Below are 21,548 nucleotides of genomic sequence, written 5' to 3'. Positions count from 1 at the left end.
TAGCCCCCTCTCCTATTTTCTTTCTAGTGGATATTTTGTTGATGTGTTTGATGCATTTCTTATTTTGTAAGAGCTCTTGAGCACCTTCTAATATGGTCTTCAAATTCTTTCTTGGTCTAGTTATTTACTCCAATGAACAGCATTTCACATCCTTTATGCATGTTTTTGTCCCTGAGATGGTCTTTTCATTGTTAAAAAGATGAAATGTCTCTTGTCATTCATCATATCTTTGAATTTGTCATTAATTAAGTTGTCATCCAAGGCTTATTACCATAGTTCCTGTGGGGTCTAGCCCTTTAGATCAAACCCAAGTCCACGCTTTCCCTAAACTTCCTTTAAGAATTTGAAAGTACTATTCAAATTTCTTAAAGATTATTTACATACAAATGCTTTCTATTTGTCCCCCTCTCTCATCCATGCTTTGTTTTTCCTTTCTAACCCTGAGTCAACATTATAAATTTAAAAACATTTCCTTCTATCACTGTGGTGAACTTCTGATGATTGCTTCCATATAATAAATTGCCCACAGGCACTTCCTTTGAGTAAATACCAAAATGTTGACTCAGAATGAACTTGCAGGTCACTGCAAGTTATTTTTTTTCTTTTTTTTTCAGACAAACTTCTGTAGAGACACACCTTCCTATTAGCATAGTGCCAGGCACATAAGAAACAACAAATGCTTTTCCATTCAATCTTTTATTGTATAGCCAATCTTTCAAACTATAGTATAAGATTTGACTTTTATTCCTCTGAAATCTCTCCTTATTAGACTCAATCTAAAGAGGGATGTTCAGGGCTGACTCTTAATCCAATAAAATCTAGAATTTATAGAGTGCTTTAAGGTTTGCAAATTGCTTTACAAACTTTTTTTTTCCATCCTCAGAACCACTCTGGGAATTAGGTGCCATGTTGATGATCAGGAAACTCAGGTATAGAGAGGTTCTGTGAGTTTCCCAGGATCACTCAGATACAGATTTTCTGAGACATGATTTTAATTCAGGAGTTCCTAACTTCAGGTCCAGCCCTGCATCCATTGAACCGCCTAGCTATTTCATTCTATTAATTAGCTAGAAACAGATCAAGACATTATCATGATCTTCATGCTGCATAAATATTCCAAGCAATCTCTTATGTAACACCAAATAATAAACTCTCAATGGAGGGAACAGGGACAAAAGAAATTTTGCACGCTATCCACATCCAGAGGAAGAACTGTGGAAGCAGAAACATGGAAAAAAAAAACAACTACTTGATCACTTGAGTTGATGGGGATATGATTGGGGATGTAGACTCTAAAAGATCATCCTAGTACAAATATCAATAATGTAGAAATAGCTCTTGATCAATAACACATGTGAAACCCAGTGGAATTGCATGTCAGCTACTGGAGGGGGATGGAAGAAGGGGAGAAAAAGAACATGAATCATGTAACCATGGAAATTTTTTCTTAATTAATCAATTACATAAAATTTTAAAAAAGAAAATTTGCATTAATAATTCAGAATCCAACATTTAGCTTCCTAAATGGCATTCCTCTAATACCAAAATACTGCTAATTAAGTTATGGCCACCTATCTCAGTCAAGCCAGAACTTCAAAGAGATGGGAATTAGCTCATAGGAATATGAACCATTGATTTCATTAACCAGTACATCAACTGGGGAATGGCTAAAAAGTTGTGGCATAAATTGTGAAGGAGACTACTGTGCCATAAGAAATGATGAGCAGAGGACAAACAAACATGAAACAAGTACATAGAATTATGGAGGGTGAAATGAGCAGAGTCAAGAGAACATTATATACAGCAATAGAAATGTCATTTGAAAACTTGAATATGTCCACATCCAGAGAAAGAACTGATGAATAGAAATAAGTAAGTTGTAGCTTTAAATATATTGTTCTGTCAAATGATGCCTTCTTTAGCGCAAGGAGGGGAGGAAGTGAAGAAGATATCTGAGAACTTGAATATAATAAACAAATGCATTAATCATTTTTAAACAAGCATATTTTATATAATATTTTGAAGTCTGAGGATGATAGAGGAAGCTGGCTGCCCATAATGGTATCATGTATTTTACCAGTATTTGCTGAATTGTACAGCTGAAGTGAATTTATAAGTATTCACAATATAATATATTCACAAGATACAAACCAAATAAAATGTTGTAAAAAGATCATTTGGGAAGAGAATGAGCAAAATGTCAGAAAAAATGATTAATGAAAATTGTAAGCTGGAAAAAATTTTCAAAAGGAAAGAAAATAGAGAGAAGAACACTAAACTTGGAGATCAGGAAAGGTTTCATGTAGAAGGTGATGCTTAATCTGAGATGGAAAGAATAGAATGGATTCTAAAAATAGTAAGTGAGAATTGAGGGCATTACCAGCATAAGGGACAGCCTGGCCAAAGGCACATGTCATGTGTAAGCCTCAGTACAAATGGTATATGTGTTAAAACTCTAATGGGGGAGACAGGGATAGGAAGGTAAATGGTGGATTTATGTTTTGAACTAATTAGAAGCTTAAAATGGCAACTGACATATATATGGGTCCCCAGGAGGAGAGGATTGGACCTCTTGATCATTTCTGAGTTCAATTTGGATAAATTCCCTAAAATCTTCATGCTGAGTTACCACATATAAGGGATTTAGTACTTCCTTTGGGTTAAAAAAAGGAACTCGTTCAGTTTGAAAGATGAGTTTGTATTTAATTTTAAAGTGTATATATAGGGCTAAAGAGGTCCATGTTTGAAGGTAATTTCAACAGTATGAACAAGGATTAATTTAGGGAAAAGTGGATATCTTTGTTTACGTACATATGATTTAAGGGGGAATTTACTTGACTCTAAAAATAATGTGAAGCTTCTGACTATTTCTTATAGAGAACAGGGTAATCTTCCGAGGGCTGGACCCCTTACCTTTTGCAATCCAGGCACCTTTTAGAAACAGCCCTTAAACTGAAGAAGAAATTGAAAATGTCATTCTAGACTTTCTATTACTTGGCACTAGTCTATATTTTCAACCTCATCCTACTTTTCCTCAAAAAACCTTCAAAAATTATAAATTAGTATTCACACTGTCATTCTTACTATCTCCTGAAGATATCATGCATTTTCCCATCTCTACTTATACCTCTGTTTATTCAGCATCCTATCCCTAGACTAGTGGTAGCTGAATGGTGCAGTGGATAGATAGAATAGTGGATCTTGAATCAGAAAGGCCCGAGTTCAAATCTAGCCTTAGACATTTACTGGCTGTGTGACACTAGGCAAGTCACTTAACCCTGTTGCCTCAGTTTCCTCATTTGTAAAATGATTTAGAAAAAAATAAATGGCAAACCATTCCAGTGTCTTTGCCAAGAAAACTCCAAATGTGGGCACAAAGAGTAAGACATGATTGAAGAATAACAACAACAAACGTCTAGACTAACCTGTTAATCTCTCCATCTTTCCTATGCTTCCTTTAATTTCTATGCATAATATAAAACCCAACTCAAAACAGCATCTCTTCAAGAAAACATTCCCTAACTTGCCATGCCAATAATAACCTTTTCTGTCCCAGATGTTTATTTGTCCATGTCTTATGAACTTCTAAAATAGTATGTGCCTTAGCTCTTTATGTTACTATTAACCACAGAAAGAGAAAACCTGAGAGTAGTGTGCTGAGAAATGGACCTGAAGCCAGAAAGACCAGAATTTAAGACCAGTTTCTAACATGTATTAGCTATAACCCAGATCAAATCACTTAATCTCTTCGTGCTTTGGATAATCCTCTTACAGTATAAATCACAGAGAAAAGTGACAACCAGTATCGTTGGAGGGAATTTTTCCTCTGGGAGTTTTCTATTACAGTGAAATTACAAGTCTGATAATTATGTAGATACACATATAATAGTTGCTATCCATAAATATACATAAGTACATACATATTTTTATTTGTGTCTATACCAATCTCTCCTACTAAAATATAAGTGTTATGCAGGCAGAGATCCAGTATGTTTTTATTTAAACTTTCTAAAAACTCAAGTTTATTTATTCATTTGTTAAAACTCTTATCTTTCATTTTAGAAGCAATACTGTGTATTGGTCCCAAGGCAGAAGAGCAGTAAGGGCTAGGCAAGGAGGGTTAAGTGACTTGCCCAGGGTCACCCAGCTAGGAAGTGTCTGAGGCCACATTTGATGGCAGGACCTCCTGTTTCTAAACTGCTACATCTCTAGGCTATTAATATACTGAGCTCCCCAGCTGTCCCCTTATTCATTTATCTTTAAGCCCTTACCTTTTGTCTTAGACTTAACATCAGTCCCAAGGCAGGAGTGATAAAGGCTAGGCAACTGGGGTTAGGTGACTTGCTAAGGGTCACGAAGCTAGGAAGTATCTGAGACTAGATTTGAACCTAGGACCTCCTGTCTCCAGTTCTGGCTGTATCCACTGAACTCCCTCGCTGCCCCTAAGGTATTTATTTTAATGTAATAGGTACTTAAATAAAGGACTTCTGAATGTCATTAAGTAATAAATAGTTCCCCTTTCTATTACACAATTCTTCACAACAGTTCTTTTCCCTAATTTATACATGAAGAAAATAATGTTCAGAGAAGTTCAGAGTCCTGCAATTAATATATATGAAAGATGAGGCCAAATTCCAGACTTCTGGACTATAATTTCAATGTTCTTCCCATTACACCATGCTGATAATTCTTCTGTAAACCTGGAAAATTTTCCATTGTTATTTGAAGCTCCTACATAAATTCCCTATAGTACATAGCAAAATCTTTTAGAAACCTGAAGAAGATTACATGCTGCTTTCAGTGAGCAAGAAGAAAGAGGACAGAAAAGAATATGTTCTCATCAGCAGGCTAAGCTCATGTCTAAAAACAAGTCCAGGGAGAAGCCAGGGTAGTGAAGACACAGAAAAAAGTGTCGCCAATTAACTCCCACTGTTTGCTAAAAGAAAATGGCATGGCCACAGTGGAGGTGTACTGGAGCTACACTGAAAAGAACGGATTTGTAAAATGTTTATTATGAGCATTTATACCTTAGAAATCATCAAATGCTATAAATCATAGCTTTATGTTCTGTTTGTTTATTGTTAATCACTTGAAAAAGTAATGCTAAAAATGTTAATGCAGATTTTTGTGCTGTGAGTACCCAAATTCCTGTAGAGAGCTGATTGTTAAACACTTGCTAGCATTCTCCATCAGTAGACTCATTGTGACAATTAGAACTAAAGAAATTGAACTCAGTGCATTGTGGAATTATCCAAAGCAATGTACATTACTGCTGGCAGCAATGCAATGATTCAGGACAATTCTGAGGGACTCATGAGAGAAAGCTATCCTCATCAAGAGAAAGAACTGTGGGAGCAGAAACAGAAGAAAAACAAATGATTTGTCACTTTTTATATGGGCATATGATTTTGGAATTTGGGTTTTAAAAGATTGCTCTACTGCAAAAATGAATAATATGGAAATAGGTATCACAACATCCATATAACCCAGTGGAATTGCTTGTCGCCTCTGGGAGGGTATAGCAAAAAGGAGAGGGAAAGAAAATGAATTGTATAGATATGGAAAAATATTTTTAAAAATAAAATAAATTTTTTAAAAATTTAACTCAGTGGGGAAGTTAAGAAAGATGGTAAAAAGGATCAAGTGACTCCAAATAGCTCTACCAATGACATCATTATTCACCTCGGAAAACACTTGGTCGTTGTTCTGACCTTCACTATGTTGAATGGACTTCAGATTGAGAGTCAATTGATCCAGGTGACAATATTCTTCCTCTTCACTAATAGCAGGTATCGGTCCTTTAAATATCAGTGAACTTCTCTCTGGTCAAGTATCACACTCATTGTTTTTATCACTAAAATGTTGACCAGCTGACCATAACTATCAAGAAGAAAATCCTGGGACAGCCTAAAGTTTTGGAAAAGATGCTCAATTGAGAGGATGGATGTTGCTCAATGAAGACAATTCCAGTGACCCAAGGAACAAATATAAATAATTGATCCAAGTAATTTTTAAGAGTCAACAAGACTTTTTAAGTGTCTGTTGGGTGCCAGGCACTATTCTAAGTTCTAAGGAGGTGAAGATATATAATGAAACAGTTTCTGTCCCTCTGCTTGTATTTATTCTGTCAGGGGAAAAGATCATGTGAATATAAAAATATGTGCAAAATTTAATAACATAAACACAAGGTGAGTTGTTTTCCCCCTTTAAAGAAGAGTACTAGCATTAGGGAAAAATCAGGAAAGCCTGACAAGAACAGTAAAAGGGTCCGAAGCTCAGGGGACTGAATTTAAGCAAAACATCTAGGTCATCCTGAGCTATTGGAGATGTGGGAAGTGGGAAGTGGGTCTAAGAAGAGTTTTAGGTCAAAAATAAAATAATTGGCTTGGCAGATGGATGGTAGGAAGTCTTCTTTTAGGAGACTCAAGTGAGTGTTAGCAAGAACTGATATAAAAGAGTATGTAGAGCACTATAGAAGCAAGCAAAGATAGATAGTAAATGTCTGCATCAGTAACTGATGGTATCAGTAAGTAAATGGTCATTGGATTACAATTAAAACCTGAAAGTTATGCAGTTTCTATTGGCAATTATTTGAAATTAATGTACAGATAATACAATTTTTGAGTTTAAGAAGGGAATACAAACATCACTCTTGACTCACTCTTTCTTCATTAATTGGTCTAGGGTGAACATTAGCAGGCAGGTAATATGATGGATGGTACCAAGTCTGCAGTCAGGGAGACTCCTCTTCCCGAGTTCAAATCTGACCTCAGACACTGGGCAAGTTACTTAATTTTTCTTGCCTCCATTTTTCATCTGCTGGACAAAATGAACTGGACAAGAAAATGGCAACCATTCTTGTATCTTTGCCAAGAAAACCCTAAATGAGGTCACAAAGAGTCAGAAGAGACTAAGACGATTCCACCACAACAGAGCACCAGCAGCAAAGTACCTTTATCTCCACATAAATCTACTGCATTGCCATACTGTGGTATAGTAGACTACAGAGCATGCCAGTGGTGATAATGTGTAGTGTCTTCAGGTCCTCCCCAGCTAGACAGGCTTCAAATATGAGCTGGCTGATGGGCTGTGCAGCAATTGTCTGAGGAGCAGTACAGCTAAGTGTCAAGGAGCTCAACAATACATTACTACCACGATGAGGAATCTGAGGACCACAATCTTTAAAGCTATAAGGGGCTGTGATTGACAGAGGTGGAGAGAAGACCCACAACAATGAATTGAAAGATATGTGAAGTCTCTACAGGATAGGAGTGAGAAAGGAGGTCTGATCAAACTGAAACAATAACTGAAGCCTGGTTACATCTCCATGGTGGAAAAACACTCATCAAAGAACTGTGTCAGATCATGTTCTAGATAAATGAAGCTATTCCCACTCATATGAGATTTATATTGATGAAGACTTTAATAAGATCCTAGCCCAGTGGTGCAGTGGATAGAGTTCTGGATCTAGAGTCAGAAAGACCTCAGCTTATATCCCAAGTTAAGTAATCATTTGCTATATGGCCCTGGGTAAGAACTTCACCTGCTATTTTCTTCAGTTTCCTCATCTATAAATAGAGATGATAATGGTACCTATGGCATTCTTGTAAGACTCCAATGAGATAGTTGTAAAATGATTAAAAAACCTTAAAAGTCCTTTAATAATTTAATTAAATTAGTCATTTAGTAATAATGATTTAAACATAAAGATAGCATTATTAAATATTAATTATCTTACCAGGTCACCTACCCTAAGCAAGTCAACAAATCTTTCCAAGTTTTGGATTGCTCATCCATAAAGGAACTTGGTTGGATTCAATGATCTCTTGAACTCAATGAAGGGAATTAAGGTCTATTCCATGCTGGAGCCAGCTCAAAACAGCTCCAGAGAGGTTATTAAATCTTCATTGTGGGCCATGTATATCTTGGAAATCAGCAAATACTACAAACCAAGGCTTGATTTACTGTTACATCAAGACTTAAGAATGTAAAGGAAAAAATGCTAACAATGCAGATTAAATTCAAAAATGTGTTTTGCACACATTTTCCCTCAAAGCACAACACTGCTTCCAGCTCTAAATCTATGATTCTGTATCTATAAATTTTTAGAAGTTCAAGAGAAAAAAATAGAACACTATAGACTAGAATAGCCAATTCAGAAACCATAGAAATGAGTTTTGAGCTAGGCTTAAAAGGATAATATCAATGGATAGAAAGGAAGAAAGCATTTTAGATACAGGAAAATGGCAAAAATGAGAGCATTTACATTTTAGTAACAACTTGCCAATAATTCAACTCATGTCAGTATGGATAGGTGAAGATGTTTCAATGTAAAAAAAGGTACTTCTTTTGGTTTTACTTTTTTAAAAAACAACAGACAATAATTTATCTCAATTTTAAAGAACATTAACAAAAATATTCTAGAGGGTCCTTTAACATAACATTTCCAATTTTTAAGCCCAGGAAAAGTAGATTTTCTTTTGAAGACAATCAGTCTGATTCATCTTCTCATTAGTTATGAAATCTTTTTAAGAGTAACAACTACTTACTATCAACAAAAACAGCTCCAATAATACTAAGGGATGAATTATTTTAAAAGTAACTTTAAAGGGGGGCAGCTAGGTGGCTCAGTATAATGAGAGCCAGGACTGGAGATAGGAGGTCCTGTATTCAAATTTGACCTAGTAGTTGAGCTGATACTTAGTATTAATTCCAAGACAGAAGATAAGAATTTAAAGAAAAAAAAACCAATGGAGTAGCATAATGTGAAAATAAATGTAGTCTTTTATTAAACTATTTATCTCCATACAGATGAATTGGGGAAATGTGATCTATACATAGTTTTATTTAAAGTTACTTTAAAAAATTAAATCTTTACCTTCTGTCTTGGAATCCATACTAAGTATCAGTTCCAAAGCAGAAGAGCAATAATTAGAGTTACGCAACTTGCCAGGGTCAAAGTTAGGAAATGTCTAAAGCCAGATTTGAACCTAGGATCTCCCATCTCTAATTCTCTACTCCATTGATTTCTACCAGGCACAATACTGCCAAAATAAAAGTCCTTAAACCCTCAAAATACTATTCCGCATCAAAAAGATTACAACCTTCATTTTAATTTTTATAAAGAAAAATATCAATGACTAACATTTCTATGGAGCTTTTTTAAGGATAACAAAATAGTTTCCTCATAAGAAACCTATGAGTTTCTTACTCCTTACTTACAAATTACTTACAAATACTCCTACCCCTATTTTTCTGGCTCAAGAGATTAACGTTTATAGAAACACAATATGCTGAACCCAGGTCATCTACCTGTAGTTCTTGGGCTCTTTCCATTATATCACACTATATCTCGCCAAAGATAACTTCTTTCTCTTGTCAGCTTCTAGAACAATGCATGAGATGGAGTAGACAATAAAAGCTTGTTAAGTGATTGAAAAGGATGGCATGTCAATATTTGTTCCTACTATTGCTTAATAGTTAATATTGCTTTTTCTGTGTGACCAGTATAATAGTCATGGTTAATAATATTGCTAATGGACTCTGTTAGCTTCCTTTAACTTTTTTCTTACCTGTAATATTGGGAAGCTAACTGGACCTATTTCATGGGATCACTGTGGGAATCAAAGGAGATGATCAAATACATAAATACACACATACACACATTTAAGACATGTATATATAGCTATGGGTGCATATACACAGGCACATAGCATTCCACACATAAATATATACATATATAAACGAATGAATGAGCAAAGAAACAAATAAATGATTAAATGAATGAATGAATGAATATACATATATGTGTACATGTATATATTGCATTTTCTGTACAAGCGGGTGAATAGGAATACCTGTATATTTACACATGTGGGTTATGTGTATATACACATAGAGAGCAGAGCACATCTTAAAGCACTATATAAATGTTAGTAAATAATAGTAATGACAGTATTAGTAGCATAAACAGTAGTGATAAGAGCAAGAGATGTGGATTTGATCATTCTTTTCTCTTTATTTTTCAAACAATACTTGAGGATCTTTACCAGTTGTGAAGCAAGAAGAGGTAACTGATGAATCCCCAAAGCAGGAGACAAATATTATTTATTAATTTGAATCCATTCTACCTCTTAGTTTTCCATTTTTAAATAAAATTCTTGAGCCTCAAATCTCTTCTTTGTCTTTATTTCTTGAATGGAAGATGTATGAGTTACTGCAGCAGGTGGGCTTGGGTAGATTTAAAAGCTATGTAATATAATCAACTGCCCAATATCATATTTCCAGGAAAGCAAGAGACATCTAGACCTGAGTATAATCTTTCTGTAACCCTTATATTGGCATTAAAGTGTATAAAATCCCTCAGGGACCGTTACATCTTCTGACCCTGGATTTTAATTGAAACTTTAAACAAAATATATTACCTATTTAAAGCAGTGGAGCTAGACCCTGGCCTTTGTAGTATAGGCTATAATGCCAAGCAAATTAACATCTGTAACTGTAGTATGTAATTTAAAATTTATATCACAGATGAATGGCAGAAAAGAACATCCAGCCAACTCAATTCCACACTAAAGAATGAGCTTCAAGGGTGGCAACTCCCAAAAGTTTTTATTGTTGTTTTTCCCCCCAAAGAAAACTAAGTCAATATTCTTCTTGATAGAGAGCCAAAAATACATATGGTTTCCTTAACTTGGTGGCTGAACACCTGGCAAAATAAATTAGTGTTAAAACCCAAGAATGGACGATTCTGCCTTTTCATGCTAGTGAACTCTAAATGATTGACATTGACCTTTTGGTCTTGTCTTTCCAGCTAAAGACAGAATGCAAAACTAAATAGGTAGAGTTTGGTCTTAGAGGCCCCAGATGCTTTTCCTTCAGATACCCATCAATTACAAGCTAAACAAGTCAGATGGGCATCCTGGCATGTCGGGGACTTTGGCTCATCAGCTTGCCACCAGACAGAGCCAACAGAAAAGGACCATAATTCAAAACAGAGCAAACATGTGGTAGAAGAGCTTAATATGGTAGATGCATAAATCTCCTACACTTGGAGAAGTGAGGTTCAAATAAAACTGTGACATATCAAGGGAGCCTATTGTTATGGGTCTATTGTGGTTGGGGTCAGGGGGATGATAGAAAACTATTTAAATGGATTTAGTCAATGTAATTATAGCTACTCATACAAGATACATTTAAATAAGACATCATATCAAAATTTTTCTCTATATATTTGGACAAAAATAATGAGTGAGATAAAACTAAACTTCTCCTGGGAAACAGGGTGGGCAAGAAGACACAAAAAAAGCAAGATATATGTGAAGCTTTATAGATTTTTAAAATTATAGTGAGATATTGGTCCCCGAGTATGGCAGTTTTAAAATTTTATTTCATTTTATAATTTTGTGGTACATAATAGAGATGTTTGTACTTATTAGAGAGATTTGTGGTTTTGTGAAACATTTTCCTGATTCTTTCAAAAATATGGAAATGCACATGTTTCTTATGCTTGCCAAGTTCGGATTAAAGAAAATTAAAATAAAGTAAATAAATAAGAAGAGGAACAAAATAGGAAGAAATGTATAGGATTACTGATTGATGGATCAATGGTACTCTGATACCGAAGGTATTCTACAGACCTCTCTGCACATCTTTATTGAGAGAATACATGGCTGATGTTTTCAAAAGGATGTCTAGTGTCTGTTTAGCCACAATTGGTGTATTTGAAAAAGGATGTGAGCTCCTTTGCCTAAAATAATGTCACCTTTCATCATAATTCACATTGGAGCCTACCCCAATTTTCTGAATGGACTGGGGTTTCTTGCACCTACCATAGAGGCATTTTGCTTTGCTCTCAGACACCAAAAAATAAAAATAAAAATAAAAAATGATGATAAATTGGGTGAATGGCAAAGCTAATTGGCATGCACAACCTCGAGTAATTAGAAATAAAGAGCAAAGGACTGTGTTTCTATCTCATGAGATTCAGAATTGGACTAACAAATAAACAGAAATATTAAAAAATTAAGTGGATAAATCTCATGGTGATTTCTTTGAGAGTCAGGCATCCTATCTCTATCATATCTCTCCTTAGCACCTGGTATGAAAAGTTTGTCTAAATAAAATTGACTGATAGACTAGAATAGACAGATTATGGACCAGGAAATTTCTAGACTTCATAAAACACAATCTCATTTCATGCTTATGAAATGTAACCAGGAGAGAGAAAAATGGTCCAAATCATCTAAATAATTAAACTCAACAATTAACTTTTAGCTAGCTTTTTTAATTTAAATACCAAACAGGCTTAAAATGATCATTGGGATTAGCATAAAGCTCGCTCAACTAAAAATAACTGGAAGGTACAATCCAATTTTGATTACTCTATTCCCATTGGAATACTCAACAGTAGGCTTAAGTAAAGGCAATGTAGGGGAAGAAGATACACAGAGAAAAAAGGAAATTTGGAGCATGAAGTGGAAATATATATCACATATTTAAAATATCTGTGGGAAGCCACTATTTTATAGAGATATTTTTGAGTATAGTTAAGCCAATCATTGCTCATTTTTTATAACATGTTGTTCTGAATATTAAAAAACAAAAAGAAGGAGGGTTTGTTAAACTCCTTAAGAAATGGGACAGCTTTTGAAGTTCCCTCTGTCTCGTTAAATTTAAGAATATTGACCAAATATAGACAAGGAAGAAATGGATATTCTGATGGAGACTATAGAATGATATAACAATTTTGACTGGAGCTATGAGAGAAATAGGTTAGATCAAGAAGAGTGGGGATGACTCTGGCTTGAACTTGTGGAAAGGAAAAAAAGAACAAGTTCTGAACTTTCTGCCACTGTGTTGGAATAAGCAACAGTGGGAATATCCATAGAGAGGAAATTGTCAACACTGACAGTTGGTGGGGGAAGGGGCAACTGGGAGTGGCAGTTGTGTCTTGTGACTAGCACTTCCTTCCTCCTGGGCTTCCTTCCTTCCTGGTATTGGAGGTGGGAGGAGTATTGGTTTCCCAGTCTGGATTAGGAGTGCCTCAACTCGATTCAGCCCAAAGACACAGGCCTAACCAGTTCTGAAAGTTAGAACTGTTCTTGTTGCTTTCTGTCTATTGCTAAGATTCTGAAATTGACAAAACTAGCACAGATATAGCGGTAGACGTGAGTGGGAGAAACCCTCCACCAGCCTGTGAGGCCTGGCCTCAGCTCCAAAGCAGAGAAAGACTCCAACCTTAATTAGGGACCTCCCTCTTCCCTTTTTCCCTGATATCTCTCCAATCCAAACTAGTTATTAAAATTTCTCTTATTAGAATATCGCAGTCATATAAGTGGACTATTTTTTTCTGGGCATAGGGGGAAACTGAACATCAGCTCAGTCATTCAACAACAAATGGTCCTTATCGGACCCCTGATGCTGCCTCTCGGCAGGGGTCACCTTTGCCTCACCAGCAGCAATATTCCCTCTCTCCCTTAAACTCCATTCCCTGCTACAAACCTTCCTTATCCTCTGTTTTCCAATTCCCCCATCTTTCCCTATAAATATTGCAAACTGAACATAATAATTTAGAATCTATTTGAGAGTTTTAACGAAAAAAGAAAACTAACCGTAGTTTGCTTCACAGAGTTGGAACTTTTAGCTTTATAACCCACTGAGTTCAACTCTCTCATTTTATAAATAAGGAAACTTAGGTTAAAAAAAAAGTAGGAAGTGAGTTGCCAAAGGGCACATGACAAATAAATATCGATGGCAAGATTTAAATCCTGACCTAATTTTCTTAGATCTCAGTTTCCTAAATATATTCTAAAGGACAAGTACACAAGTCCCCTTGATGTTTCACACAAACAAGTCTATTTCCCAACTCTGGGAATTTTCACTGGTTATCTTCCAGGTCAAGAATGCTCTCCCTCTTCTTGCCTGCATTTATGTTTCCCTGGCTTCCTTCAAGTTTCAGTTAAAATCCCATCTTTTTCAGGAAATCTTTCCTTCTTAATGCTAGTATTTTCCTTGAGATTATCATACAATATGATAATTTTGATGTTTAAGGTTATATATGTGTATATATATATGTATAATTTTTTCATCCCTTCACCCTCCCAAGTACTGTCTTATTCATTAGACTCTGAGTTCTTTGACAAAGGGACTATATTTTGACCTTTGTTAGCATTTAGCATTGTATCTGGCACACATAGCTAGCACTTAAAAATATTTCCTTTTTGTCTGATCTATATTCCAATTTTTTTTTCTATTAGCACAACATCTTCATGAGGAAAGTCTATCTATTTCTTGAACCAAAAATATGTCTATTTTTTTAAATAAGATTTTTTCATGATCATTGGTGTATAACCTAGATCAAACTGCTCACCATCTCTGGGAGGGTGCAGGGAAGTGAGGGGAAGGAAACAGTTTGGATCTTATCATTTCAGAAAGTATAGGTTGAAAATTGTTATTACATGTAATTGGGAAAAATATTTTCATAAAAAAAAAGAAAAATGTGAGAAGGTAGGAGGAAGGCTATTAAGCAATAATTTTCTCTGGCAGTTCCCATTTTCAGAATTATACAATTTTACTAAGAGGTATAGAGAATATAAGACACTGACATGTTTACTCCTTATTCCATTCCATGTTATTTTTTTTCATTTGGAAGCAGCATGTAGCCTTTCAAAACTTTATTCTAGAGGCAGCTAGGTGGCTTAGCGGATTGAGAGCCCAAGCCTAAAGACATTGAAATCTGAACTCAGACACTTCCTAGCTGTGTGACCCTGCACAAGTTAATTAACAGCCAATGCCTAGCCTTTACTACCCTTCTGCTGTAGAACCAATACATAGTATTGATTCTCAGAAGGAAGGTACGCTTTTTTTAAAAGATTATTCCAAGATATACACATGCATGTTAATATCAAACAAAATTTCTTGACAGATACTACTAAAAAGATAATTTTGTCCCCCAATCCTGTTTATTATTGTCCCAATAAAATATAGTAAAGAGATAGATGTTTTTCAAGGACATTCACTAACAGTATAGAAGATATCCTATGGAAAGTCCAAATATAAGAATCATTCCCTTTAAAAATGTCGATTCTCAAGATTCATTTATTTGTAAGTGACATTATGTTTATTTCCTTGCACCTTGAAATAATATAATGACCCCTCAAAGATGCCTATGGTCTTTCAAAAATCTACCTTGCAATCCACACAGGAAATACCGACATAGCATATATGTCCCAATTATGACATGCAGTTGGATACTCAGCCCAGTGAAGAAAACCATAAGTACATCAAATCAAGTCAAATTTAAAAAGTAATGATTAAGAAATTATCATACAAATCTTTTTTAAATCTTTAGATGTATAATTAGCCAAGCCAAAATAGATATTAATAAACCAACAAACATTTATTAATGCCCTACAATGTATGGGGTTAAGCACTAGAAACACAAATAACCCTAACCTTACAATCTGATAAAGAGAACTGTATCATATCTGGGGAAATGATACCCTGATTTTCATACTCTTATAATAGCCCCGGGTATACAGTAGCAATATGTACACACATTTACAAAATATTTTATTTCCAAAGCCAATATTCTTTAAAATGTTTGAGAAAGAAGGAATATCATATCAGAAAATTTAACAATTGTGAATCACTCAAAAACAACCAAAAGGTATCCTTTTAGCAGAAATCATTTATACATACAATCATGAAAACATAATCAAGGATATGTATGGCGGAGACAGTGAATGTCCCCATCATACAGCATAAGAAAGGAATAATTCATATGAGTTCTACTTTAGTATTGCCCAAATATTTAATAAAATCCAAGAAAAAGGTTTTAGTAAGTTTGAATTAATTTTCTCCGAAGGATTTATTGATGAGTATATTCAATCATACAAGACCAAAGTCTACGAAAAATTTATAATCTGTCCCAGTAGGAATACTCATTTTTATGATATCATGAGGAAAACAAAATGATTGTAAACTTAACAAGAACAGTGGCATTCAGGGGATGAATACCACTAACTGTCATGTCTGGGTTTATCTATCCAAGTCATACTTAAAATAACTGCTAATAAACTACAAGAAATGCAAAAGGCTATTTGTATATATAATTTTAAAATCATTACTTGTTATGGATATTTCATATTTATTTTATTTATTAATTACTGCAATAATAGTGATAACTGACATTAATTTAATGCCTTAAGGTTTATAAAGTATTTTACATATATTATCTCCTTTTAATCTCAAATCAGTTATATCAAGTAATTGGCATTTTTATGCTCATTTTATGGAGAAGAAGATTATATATTTGGAGTTGGGAGAGATCTAAGAGATCATCTAATCCAACCCCTTCATTTGACACATGATGGAAAAGACTCAAAGACTGCATGAACGACCCAGGGTACCACTCCTAGGTCTCTCTGAAGCATGATTCAAGATTGAGTTCTTTCTGATTCTAAGCCCAGAATTCTTTCTCTCTCTACCAGGTGAAAAAATAGCTTCATTTCTAAGGATGTACTCTGAGCATTCTGGCTCTGATTTATGTTATATCTGGGCATCTGAACCCCACAAGTCTTAGCATGGCCTTGATGCTTAGGCAAAACAATGACTTAAAATAGCATTCTTATAAAGAATTACAAAAGCTTACATAAAAATGGCACCCAAATCCTGCAAATACAAAAATGTAATACCTTAAAAATGGCCATTTCCTTGAAGAGAAATTGAAATTCTTTGAATGTTATAGAGAAGTACACAAAGTAAGAAGTCACTCTCAAAATTCTAATCTATCACTGCCATTTGCAAATATATACCTAGCCACAGAAATGGTAAATGCTTTATTCGGTGGTCAGATTAAATAAACTATGTTGTAGAAGAAGCATAATACGGTGGATGGAGAAATGGATTTCGGCTCAAGAAACCTGGATTCACTGCCTGGCTCTGAAATTTACTTCCCTGCAGAGGGTAACTCTCTTAGTCAATCTGACCTTTCTGGAATTCTTCAGATTTCACTTCATACTAAGATCCTTTGCCTTTGTACAGGGCTGTTCCCCATACTCCTCATCTCCTCCTCTTGGAATCCCTAATATCCTCCAAAGTTAAGCTCACAACAATTTTTAGGAAGTCATTCTTGATCCCCACCTAATAAAGCTTCTCTCCCCTTGCCCCTTAAAATTATTCTGTATGTAGCATGTATAAATGTATATGTATGCTTGTTTCTGTGATAAAAACGGAAGCTCCATGAGGTAAAGGACTGTTTCATTTTAGTCTTTATATCCCCAAATCCTAGCACAATGCCTTATATAAATAAAAGATATTTAATGAACTTTCATTGAATTTCTCTAAGCCTCAATTTTTCATCCATAAAATGGGGACATTATTACTTCTACTAGCTGCCAAATAAGGTTGTCATCAGTAAGACTCTTTGTAAGTCTGCCTTGTAACATTCAACGCAGTGAGAAAATAGAGTAGGGAATGGTTATATTATTTAATTGTTATAAAGAACTCTTAGATGAAGAATCTTTTTGACAATGCAGCTGCTTTGGCCACTAAGTAGTTAAATAATTGGCACAAGTCCCCATAAGTGGTATGTGCCAGAGGTGAGATTTGATGATAGATCTTATTGACCTTGAGGCCAGTAGGATCATAGATCTATCCACCATCATTTTGTACTCATCGAGAATACAATTTTATATTGACTTTAAACTCTTTATACTGAAGGATTTGGATTTTGTTTTAACATTTGAAATTTTGCTTATTTTAAGCAATTACTGATTTTCCTTTTCTAGTTTACCTTTGAAGTCATTTCTTTTTCCCCAAAAAGGTCCCCCAAATTCTTCCTTCCTTGGCAAGTAATCAAAGGGAAATGCACATGGAGAGAAGAGGGAGGTTATATAGTCAAATACATGCTTCATAATCTATTACTGGTCTCTACAGGGTGCTAATAAAATGTAAATGTGTGAATGAGAAAACAAGTTTGTGGTTGTTGATAATCTTGATAGAATAATCACTGCCTGCTGACAGTCTAATGAAACTGATGAATTGATAACACAATTCATCTCCTTGGCCATTTATCTTGTCAAATGGTAGGCTAATAAAGTATACTAAAACTAAAAGCAAACACTCTGGGGAGTTCACTCATTTGACTAGATGAGAAATTGCTATATGGGAAAATGACTGCCAGTAAGCAGCTTTTACTGCAAACATGGCCATATGACAATCTCTCATACAATCTTAAATGCATGGCATTTGCCAAGGGGATAGATGTAATTAAGATTATTTTTAGAAGAATGCTTTAGAGTCTCTCCCAAAGATGTAAAAACGTAATTTGATGAGTATGAGTGAAACAACCATTCTGAAAGAATAAAAAGTTTAAACAAAAATCTCTAGGAGTACTTATCCTTTTTTTTTTTTTTTTGGAGTTGAATTTAATACCCAGAAAACCAAAATGGGGAATCCAGCCTCAATATGGAGCCATATTCTAAATCAAAGAATTCAATTTGTCTAAATCAGTTCTTAACCTTGGGATCAGAAATTCCAAAAGTTTTTTGTATTTGGAATTCAATGAGGTCTATGAATTTGGACAGGAAAAAATTACATATTTTTTTCACTAACTTTTAGCCACTATTTAATATTTCCTGAAATCACGAATGTAGGTAACAATAACTTTCATCTCAACATACTTTTAAAAATAAAATTTAATTATAACCTGCTTATCATTTAAATGAATTGATTTACTTAATGTGTTAATAGAGAAGTACACATTATAAGTCATAAAATGTTCAAAATTTTCATATCTAGTTCAATATACGTGGCTTGATTTGTAAACTAATATATTTCATTTCACTTTGTGTGTTACTCTGAGAAGTTATCCATAAGCTTTACCAGGTTGCTGAAGAAGTCTACCACAAACAAAAAAGTTGTCGATTTAAATTAACTTTGCAGATTTTTGCTATCATTAACAATAATGGACATTGATACCAATGTCCAAGCTGTGATAGGAATTCTATTCTTAAAGCTCTGAGTGTCAAGCTAAAAAAAATGACAATCCTTCCCAGCATCTCTGAAATGATAAACATTTGACATGGCTCTCCTTTGACAGTTGAAGAAATGTGGAAAAGAAAGAATAAGGGAATTATGGAAAAATTAGGCAGACATTAACAACCACTTCTAATTATGACCATTCTCAAAGGAAATTCCTTCAGTTTCCAGTTCTTTGCCCCAACAAAAAGAGACACTATCAATATTTTGTACAGGTAGGTTATTTTCCTCTATCTTTAGTCTCTTTGGAATATAGATTTAGTAGTGATATTGGTGGATCACAGGATTCTCATCAAACTTTTGGAGAAGTCTATATAATATTCTTATCTGGGCTCATTTGGATATATATATATATATATAAAACTATATGCTATAGCATATGAAGGAAGAATTTTTAAAACTTTAATTTTATATAACTGATCAGAATGACTAGATATATTTCAGAGGAAGGAATAAAAACACAGTATGACATGAAATGTAATTAAGAAAGTAAATTAAAGGGGAGTAAGTGATTGATTAGTGATGATCACTCATCTTTTTGTAAATTTTTAACTTTTTATTCAAACTGGGAGGAAAGGCGAAAGGAAAGCAAAAATCAGACTTCATTAAGCATTGAACATTTTAGGGAAATCATTCTAACGGGTACTTCTCTATACCATTGTCAATGAAGTCAAGAATCTCAGAGCAGCTGAAATCAAATCCTATCTCACACACTTACTTGTATTATGACATTGGGTAAGTCATTTAATTTCTTTGCACCTCACCTTCCTTACTTGTATTATCAGTTGGTTTGACTTTATGGTCTCTAAGGTACTTTCAAGCTCTGAATTTATATACCTATGATTTAAACCCAATCAAATAGTAACATCTCTTCCTTGGGTAAATTCATGATATGGAAAAGCAAAAACAAAAAAACAATTAAACAGATATAGAAAAAATCATACCTCCCCCCACTCATATAATATATTTCTCATTAGTCAATTTTACCCTTAACTTTTAGGGAGGAAAATTCCCACAATAATGTGATAAGTCAACATCTCTTTTTGAGTCTTTAAATCTAGAAACATAAATTCCCCACAGGAAAGTCACCAAGTCATGACATACGATAAATAGATATAGTAAGAATACCTTTAATTTCTTGCAAGAAACCCAAGACCAGAAGGATTATAACTAAATTTGTCTTTTTTGAGTCTGAGGCTTCCTAGCTTGCCAAGCTAGAACTGGAACCTGATCCCAAATCCCATCAATATGAGAGTTTTATCTAGTTTGTTATTTTAGTCTTGGTCTGATAGTTCTGGACTCTTTAGGCAGCGCAGTGACCCTTTGCCCCCAAGAACTCACTCTATTGGTGCCAGACATAGCATGAGCATCTGACTATCCTTCACCTTATGTGGCAGCTCAGAACTCCTAAACTCAAGCACTCTTCCATCCTTAGTCTCCTCAGCAACAGAGATTTCAGGGATGTACCACTACACTGGGCAGGAGTTCTAGGCCCCCCCCCTTTTTTTTAAGTACTGTAGTCTACTTTGCCATTCTGAGGAAACAGATCCTTTCTTGAACACATCACAAAATAAAATACATAAGATTGCAAAGGAGAACCCTTATCTTAGAAAGACATAGCCTGAGTACTAGACATTTGCATTATGCATTTTCTGGATAATGGCAGAATTGGATTCCTTTGAAAAAGCCACTGTTAGGTAATAAGCATTAGAAGAGATGGCCACAAGTTATCAGATCATATTTTTTCTTTTTCTTGTTTTTCTTTTTTAAAATTTACTTAAAATTTTTTTCTGTTAGTCATGTATTATCGTGCAAAACATAATTCCATAGTACTCATTTTTGTAAGGGAATAATCTTATAAACCCCAAACCCCAAATAAACATGTGATAATCATATGTATTCATCAGATCACATTTTTGAGGAGAATAAAAGTCTAAAAATTCACAATCCAAATCATGAAAATTCCATGCTTTAACTCATTTCTTGCATTTTTGAAAAGGTGCTCAGCTATTAGACTTCTGCGGGTGAGGCCTATTTGTGAGTAAGCATGGTCTGTGGAAATTAATGAGGTCATTTATTTCAACGCCAGGTAATACAAACCTGTGATTAAATTCATCATATGGCCCCTGAATGTCAATAAGACGACGAATATTGGACTTACCCATCATGTTATACAAGCTCTGTGGAGCAAATTGCCTGGGCATTTTCTGAATGGCTTCCTTATATACAGTGAGTGCTTCCTAATGTGGGAGACAGAGAACGAATATGTTGTCAACAGAAGTGTTGAATACAAGGAAACCATTTTCAGTAAAAAGATGTAAACCACCCTCTGACTCAAAGTAACAACCTTCCTTCTGGAATGGCAACAACAATACCGCTACTTTTTTTCCAAAGCACCTTGGAGGGCACAGAAATTGAGCTATACTTTGATGCTAGTATACATCAACCTCATTAGTGGAAGTACCCAATCCAAAGAGTGAAGGAAGCACTATAAATGTTTAGTA

The 21,548-nt window shown here is 34.7% G+C and overlaps 1 protein-coding gene across 3 annotated transcripts in view; it reads right to left on the bottom strand.

Annotated features, from left to right (window-relative positions):
- The window catches only part of TMTC2 (transmembrane O-mannosyltransferase targeting cadherins 2), a 557,542-nt gene that overhangs the window by 182,018 nt on the left and 353,976 nt on the right, over positions 1 to 21,548 (bottom strand). For all 3 annotated transcript variants that reach the window (XM_007503110.3, XM_001364263.4, XM_056798579.1), the window contains one exon: positions 21,206 to 21,284. In XM_007503110.3, coding sequence (XP_007503172.2) covers positions 21,206 to 21,284 — 79 coding nt within the window. The remainder of the gene's footprint in view (positions 1 to 21,205; positions 21,285 to 21,548) is intronic.

Source organism: Monodelphis domestica, chromosome 5 (assembly GCF_027887165.1).
Source record: "Monodelphis domestica isolate mMonDom1 chromosome 5, mMonDom1.pri, whole genome shotgun sequence".
NCBI lineage: Eukaryota > Metazoa > Chordata > Mammalia > Didelphimorphia > Didelphidae > Monodelphis > Monodelphis domestica.
This window is presented reverse-complemented; position numbering and strand designations above follow the sequence as displayed.